The sequence below is a fragment of the Prionailurus bengalensis genome, chromosome C2, assembly GCF_016509475.1.
Source record: "Prionailurus bengalensis isolate Pbe53 chromosome C2, Fcat_Pben_1.1_paternal_pri, whole genome shotgun sequence".
Lineage (NCBI taxonomy): Eukaryota > Metazoa > Chordata > Mammalia > Carnivora > Felidae > Prionailurus > Prionailurus bengalensis.
In genome coordinates, this window is record NC_057350.1 from 12290525 (window position 1) to 12298051 (window position 7527).

At 60.8% G+C, this 7527-nt stretch overlaps 1 protein-coding gene across 1 annotated transcript; it reads right to left on the bottom strand.

Moving 5' to 3' along the window:
* Positions 1-3762: 3762 nt before the first annotated feature.
* OLIG2 (oligodendrocyte transcription factor 2) lies at positions 3763-7286 on the bottom strand. Its single transcript, XM_043593715.1, has 2 exons — positions 7009-7286; positions 3763-6244 (listed from the first exon to the last, which is right to left on the bottom strand). Exons 1-2 carry the CDS (start codon positions 7255-7257, stop codon positions 5186-5188), a joined length of 1308 nt encoding a protein of 435 aa, XP_043449650.1. The 5' UTR covers positions 7258-7286; the 3' UTR covers positions 3763-5185.
* Between the last annotated feature and the right edge of the window lie 241 nt (positions 7287-7527).

The window sequence follows — 7527 nt, forward strand, 5'->3', positions numbered from 1 at the left end:
GTGGGGGGGGGTCGGGGGTGGGGGGAGTGGGGTCAGGAGCTGCGAGGGTTTCCCAGGCAGCGGCTAAGAGAGTCTGGGGCCTTAATGCGGGGGGGGGGGGGGGGAGGTGAGGGGGGGCGAAGGGGATGGGTGAGATGAGCTCAGAAACGTGGGCTATGGAGCCCGGCAGAGTCCAACTTTGCCGCGGCATTCACTGGCTAAGCTCCTGAGCGATTCACACCCTCCCTGAGCCTCAGTCTCCTCACCTGTGAAATGTAGTGACAATAACACCATCGCGGTGAGAATTGAATGAATTAATAACACACTACAGCTCTCAGCGCGGTGCTCTGTACCAAAGAACCTGTGATACCCATTGGCGTCCCCTCTTCCAGCCTCCTCTGCCTGTCCTTAGTATCCTCAACTCCCCAGAGACGCCTGGTGCAGCCTCCTTGCTCCCAGATAGGCCACATATGCTCCTCAATGCAGAGGCCCCTCCTCCCATGAACCTGGGACCGACCTCCAGGTCCTGTTGCAATGAGGTGGTCCCTAAGAGAGAGATGGGGATTAGGGATGAGAGCTCTGGGGAATCCTTAGAGATCTGGCCCCCCATGTCGCAGCCCCCTTAGGTCTCCATCTCTGTCCTGCCGGGGATGGGGGGGGGGAACCCTCGCTCTGACAGGGAGCAGGGAGGTTAGCCCCAGGATCTAGCCCATGGGCTGCCTGCAGCCTCCAAACCAAGGAGAAGTATGCCAACCTTCGCCGTTCCAAAGGTCCTTCTCCCTAGCCAGGGTGGGATTCAATGAAGCAACCATTTATCCTAAGAACCATCAGGCTGGGGGACGGTCTGTCACCAGCCAGGGGTCTTGAGACCCTTGGTGTAGGGCCCCTGTCAAAGATCCCTCCCTGTTCCGAATCCCTACTAGTACTGGGAGCCACTGGGAAACAGAAAGTGGCCCAAAGTCTGTACTAAAAGAGGGACTTACAATGAGAGGTGGGCGGGTATAGAGGATCCTTTGCTTTAGATGAACTTCTGGGGGCGGGGGGCACAAGGTGTTCACGTAATGGAAGTTCAGGCGGTCCATTCTGTCTCAAAGGGAAGCAGACAGACAATTCTTCCACACTTAGAGCGTCTAAGGGGCTTTAAAATCCAATGCACTGGCCCCAGAGCATCTGGCCTTCATTGGTTCCAGTCTGGGAATGAAAGGAGAGGTCCTACATGCTGGGCTGTCCCCCGCCCCCGGACTGCCATGGGTGTCCCCGGTGCTTAGGTCTTCCTATAGCCATCTTTATTAGGCGTGGCACCTTGGGTCTCAGCAACACCTTTCCAGACCCAGACGAGCATCGGTCTGAGGGAATGCTTTGTCCCTCAGCTTGCTGTCCCAAGAATGTAGAGCTTCAACTCTCTGGGTGCCCCCAGACAGACAGCCAGCAGCACCCAAGGAATTTTGGCAAGCCCTCCAACAGTATGTCCAGGGAATCATCGTTTCTGTGACTCCTGCCCAGTAGAGTGAGGAGGGAGGACAGGGCCCTGGAGCATAGAGACCTTGGAGAGGACTCTGTCCCTTAAGTTGAGCTCTTGTGGGCGACTGGGGATTATCTCAGAGACGTTGGGGTCTGGAGACAGAAGTCCCTGGCTCTGCGGCTGAGAGCTGGGAAACCAGGGGGCCACGTGGAGGGTGGGGAAGCTGAGCTGTGGTTCAGTGCAGGAGGGAACCTCTGGTCTAATGCTGCCAGAGAGGAGGCCGGCTGGGACAGAGCCCAGCGGACCCGGCCAGGCCAGGACTGTTACTCTACCTCCTTTTCCCTTCCCCTCTCTCACTGGGGGGGGGGGGGTCCTCCCCAATGAAGGGTCCTTGGAAGTCTGAGGGTTTTCATAATATCTTCTCCAGTGCGACTCGGAAGCCCAGGCACCATCCGGAGTCCCCCCTCCCCCCAGGTCCCCGCCTGTCCAGGGCCACCCTCCCTCCAGGAGCCACCTGCCCTGGGCAGCAATATCCACTCTAGTTCACCTGTGTGCGCCTCTGCAGTGTCTGAGGATGCTCCTCTCTCACACGTGGTGACCGTGGCGACAGGGATCCCTGACAGACTCGCAGTTTAGGCGGGGTGACTCTGGGAAGGGCAGGGATCGAACCCCTCCTTCCTGGGGGGCCCAGGGCTAGCCCTGGCTGGGCGAACTTGGGTCTGGGAGGGGAGGGGGAGAGACTTGATTTATTTCCTTTCCTATTACGTGCCTCTCTACATCCACCACGTACACCAGGCACAGGCACGGGTACCCTCCAAGGCTTAGGGTTGGTGAAGGAAGCCGCTGCTGCAACCCAGCCCCCACCCAGCCCCAGTGGCGCTGGGTTCTCAGGTCCCCACCATCAGAGTCCCAGCCAACCCTCTCCCCACCCCCCCACCCCCCACGACCCCGACCCCACCGCTGGAGCCAGACCCAGTTTTGAATTCTTAACAAATTTCATTTCAAACAGGATTTGGAAATAAAAGCTACTAGAACCGGCCCTACTCTCTTCCTGGATTCTTGGGGGGGGGGGGGGGCCGGGGACCCTGTCCCCCTCTTTCTTCCTCCCCAGCTGCTCTGCCTCCTCTCAGGCTTCGGTGAAAAGCAGAGCCGAAAGGAGTCCTCCTGCACCGGACTCTTAGCCGCCTTCGGTTCAGGCCAGCAGCTCCATGCACCTGCTGGGCACCAAAAGCACCTGTCCCCAAGCTGGGGGATGGACCCACCCTCAGTCCTGGGCAGGGAGAGTCGGCATGGGTCGGGATCAGGGACCTCAAAAAATGAGGCTACAACCAGGGAAACCTTCTCCACCCCCAGGTGTCCCAGGTACAGAGACCTTTCGCCAAAGGCCACCAAAGACGTTGTAAGCTAGAGGGCCCCGGGCCAGGGAACCCACTGCGTCCGCACCAGTCGCTGCTCTCCTGGGGGCGCGTTCTCCCTGAAGCCCCGCAGGCTGAGACACTGCAAAGTGGTCTATCCTCCTTGACCAGGAAGGCTGAAGCTTTTTCCTTTTTACCCAGAATCTCTTTATTTATTTTTTTACCCAAGACCTAAGTTTGTATCGCAACTTTGGGTTGTGAGGATCCCAGTCGCCACAAGAAGACAGAGGTGGCCCTGTGGGGAAGAGCATGGAGGCCAAAGCGCGCTGGTCAGAGTCTCACTCCAGGCTGGCCGTTCCCAGCACCTAACACTTTGCAGTTCAAGGCCGGCGTGGGCGCCTGGGTGGGGTCGTGCACAGCGCGAGGAAGGGAGAGCAGGGTTAGCGGATCCCGCGTCCCGCGCTCCCGCGGCGCTCTGTCCGGACCCGGGGCCCCAAGTGGCCGGTCTGCAGCTGAAGCCCAAGGATTCCCCCCTCCCCCAGCGGGATGGGGGGTGGGCGACTGCCTCTGAGCCGAAAGAAAAAAAAAATCCTGGTAGGACGGGAGGCCTGAGCGCCGGGACTCCAGCCAGCCCAAGGCAAGGCCCTTGCCCCGGAGGCCCCAAATTCCGCGCAGGGAGAGACATGTTCACTTTCAACGAACTCAATCCTCAACCGCAGGGAAAAGAAAAGAAAAAGCTCCGGATCAGGCGTCGGAAAATCAAATTAACAAGAGACGTGTGAGAAACACCCAGTTGGTGGGGGTGGGGGTGGGGGTGGGGGTGGGGTGGGGGTTGGCGAGGGGAGAATAGTCCAACAACCCCTTAATCTTTCTCCAGGATGGAACCCACGAAATGGTTCCCAAATCCGGCTCCGAGGGCTGGCGCCCCGCACCTCCCCCCACCCACGCGGCTCGCAAACAGCCGACGGACTTGTCACTTTTATTTAAAATCTCAACACTCGATCATTTATTTCGATTTTGCAACCAAACAAGTAATAAATATTATTTAGCACTTTTTTTTTCTTTTTACAAAAATAAAACAGATGATACACTCTCTGCAGGACCGCGAGCGGAGGAGAGATGTTACGCGGCAGACGCTGTAAAGCCCGGTACCGCAGCGCGCGGGAGGCGCCCAGGCAGTTCTCGGAGGCCGCGAGAAGCACGTGGGAGAGTTTGTCATTCGTGTTAAACGTGGCAAAAAGAAACCGACATATAGGAGGCCAGGCTCAGACTCCGGTGGGGCTGGCAGTCACGTGAGCAAACAGCTTCGCAGCAGCACTGGCCTCATTATTGATAATATATTTACACACCCAAGAAAGAAAAACCTCAAAAGCCAACAGAACTCCCAGGTAACTCCAACCACATTCACAGCAACAGCCTTTGAGTTCCGTCAAACCCTCGGGTATCAGAATGACTGCCCCCAGTCGGGCAATAAACCAAATCACTTTGTGCTTACAGACGGAAAGAATGGGGAGGCAGGGAGGGAGAGTCTATCCGAAAATAACTAAAAAAAACAAAAACAAAAACAGAAACCGCCCCCAAAGTCGACAGTTTTAGATTATTCCAATCCACAAGTGGTTCTAGTCTGACTTTCTAGAAGGCCTGCTTGTATTGTTGAATACGGAACGTAGATTTATTAAAAAAAAAAAAAAAAAACCACACCCTCAAAAGCAATAGGGGCGACAGGCAGGAACCGCAGTAGTTCTCAGACAGTTGTGGGTTTACCCACATTGGACGAGACCGTCAACGCTTCTGGTACCGGATGCCAATTTTCGGCTAGCTCGTAGCCCCTGGCTCAGGGCCAGAGACGACCCTTGAAGGCGAGGCCTGACGGCCGCTCCTGGAATACAGCTTCTCCCAAGTCTCCTACCCGCCAAGAAAGGAGGAAGGAGAGGAAGTCCCCAACGCGGTCCTCCTCCTCCTCCTCCTCCTCCTCCCCCATGTAACGAAGGGCTGCCTGGGCCGAGCGCGGCCCGCATCCTAGAAGAAACCACCAATTTAAGAATCACTTTTTTTTTGGAAGTGGGAGGGGGGAGGGGGGTGTCGAGGGAGGGGTGCACACAGCAGTGCCTTCTTTCACAATGGTTTCTTTCGGAGCAGCGCTGTGTAAAGCCAGAGAGGGCTGCACCCAGAGCGCACGGCCCTGTCACTCCCCACTGTCCGGTGCGCGCCCCCCAATTGCTTCGGTTCCCCAGGGCTGACGTCCTCATCATTGCGCCCCACCCCCACCCCCAGCCCAACGTCCTGTGATCTTGGGAACTGAGCTCCCGGGCCCCAGTGCCGGCCAGGCCTCGCTTCCCCGCAGCCCCCTGGTCCCTCCGTTCGCCAGAACGCGCCGGCGGCCGGCAGCTCACTTGGCGTCGGAGGTGAGGCGCGGCAGGCTGCCGGCGCCCATGGCCGACACGTGGTGGTGCGGCGGCGGCACCTGGCACATGCTGCAGGGGCAGGGCATGCCGCCCCAGTGCTGGAAGCCGCCGCCGCCCCCGCTGCCGCCGCCCCCGCCCGCCAGCGGGGCCGCCGCCGCCGCCGCCGCGGACGGAGACTTGAGCAGGCCGTGCGGGGGCCGAATGGAGCCGACCGACGACAACCCGGAGCCGGGCAGGGAGGCGCTGGACACCGCGGCGGCGGCCGCGGCGGCCGCGGCGGCGGCGGCCGCGGGAGGCAGGATGGGGTGGTGAACCGCGGGGTGGTGCGCGGCGTGCGCGGCGGCCGCGGGGTGCGCCGTGGCGGCGGGCAGGGGCGCCGAGTGCGCCAGGCCGCCGCAGGCCGACGGGTGGAAGCCCGCGTGGTGGCCGCCGTAGATCTCGCTCACCAGTCGCTTCATCTCCTCCAGGGAGTTGGTGAGCATGAGGATGTAGTTGCGCGCCAGCAGCAGCGTGGCGATCTTGGAGAGCTTGCGCACCGACGGGCCGTGCGCGTACGGCATGACCTCGCGCAGCCCGTCCATGGCGATGTTGAGGTCGTGCATGCGCTTGCGCTCGCGGCTGTTGATCTTGAGGCGTAGCTGCTGCAGCTCGGGCTCCGTCATCTGCTTCTTGTCCTTCTTGGTGGACGACGCGGCCGCCGACGATGCGGATGACGAAGTGCTGGACGAGGCTGACTTGAAGCCGCCGCCGCCGCCGCCCAGCTTGTCCCCGGGGTGCGCGCCCGCCGCGCCCATGGCGCCGCGCAGCTCTGCGCTCAGCTCCGGAGGGCCGTCGCTCGGCGTGGACGAGGACACCGTGCCCCCCGTGAAGCCGCTGCCGCCACTGCCTTTGCTCCGGGCCGGCAGAAAAAGGTCATCGGGCTCTGGTGACGACGGGCGACTGGACACCAGGCTGGCGTCCGAGTCCATGGCCCCGAGGGATAGTGGCAGCTCTCGCGGGGTCCTCCCTCCCTCCCTCGGCCCTCGGAGCTTTGCGCACGCCTCCTGCGGAGAGGAGAAGAAACAGAAGAGAGAGATCTAGATCGAGCTCGAGGCACTCAGAAAAAGAGAGAGAAAGAGAGAGAGGGAGAGAGAGAGAGAGAGAGAGAGACTGCTCCCGCCTGCACCGCAGCGTGCGGTCCAGGTGCGGGTGGCCGGTCGTTTTGTGTCCACCTCGCTTCCTTCTAGCGGCAGGCAGGTGCGCACGAAGTAACCTCTCTCTCTCTCTCCCCACTTCCTCAGCTCTCATCCACAGGTTGTTTTATTCCAGGGAGCATTGGAGCCCCTCAGAGAGGGTGGCCTTCTGGATGCCTTCAATTAGGAATCGGGAGGCCGAATCCCCAGGGCTGGAATGGCAAGTGAGGGTTTTTCTTTGGGAGGACGGAGATCTAAATAGAGAAGTATTTATTTGGTTTCTCAAACGCATCGACCTTATCTCCATCGACACCGAGCAACAAACACACAGGCACCCGGCGCCCGCGAGCCTAGATAACGTGCGTCGCGTCCGGGGACCGCGGGGAGCTTGCCAGCCGAGCGGGACTTGGGCAGAAGGAGCTGTGGTCGCTTCGACTTCTGGCTTTTGGGCGAAGGGGGTGCTGCGGTGAGTGTGGGGAGGGTCAGAGCGGCGAAGCCACTCAGGGGAACCGGCGGGCAGGGGCGGGATCGGGGCCCTCTCTAACCGAGCTTCCTGGGTCGCTTGCGAGTTGAGGGGCGTCTGTCCCTGGGATACAGGCTGGGGCTGCTGGGAGGGGGGGGGCGGGGACACTTACTGTGGATGCACTTAGAGGAGCTCCTTCCCAAAAGCCGCAGTGGAGAAGCGGGCTCCGGGCGGTGATGTCGCGTTGGTCTATAATAAGCATCCGCACCTTTCGGGGCTCCGCCGGTTTTTTATAGCCCGGTGGCGGCGGCGACCGCGGCGGCGGTGGCCGAGGCGGGGGCGGGGAACAATGTGCGGGTCCTGGAGGGGCCGCCGCGCCAATGAGCTGGGCCCGCCCGGGGGGCTGGGAAGCTGATGTCATCCGGGCTAATTCCGCTCAATGAAACTCGCCCGGCCCGCACACGCCTCCTCCCCGCGCACAGCCAATGGGCGTCGGCGGCCGGGAGATTCTTGGGGAGGGACTGGAGGAGGAACCCGAGGAGGGGGTGTGCGAGGCGAGCAGCAGGAGGAGGAGGGGTGGGGAGGGCTTGCCGGGGAAGTACCGAGGGCAGAATGCAGTTGAGATAGAGAGGGAGCGTTGTCAAATTTCTATAAAAATACGGTGACCACAGAGTCAGGCTGGAGGATGGCG

Bases quoted from the DNA above. Each gene is read 5' to 3' on its own strand.
- OLIG2 (XM_043593715.1), bottom strand. From the start codon at position 7,257: ATGACATCAGCTTCCCAGCCCCCCGGGCGGGCCCAGCTCATTGGCGCG. The intron at 6,245-7,008 runs GTAAGTGTCCCC...TCCTCTCCGCAG, and splicing joins CTCCTCTAAGTGCATCCACA to GAGGCGTGCGCAAAGCTCCG.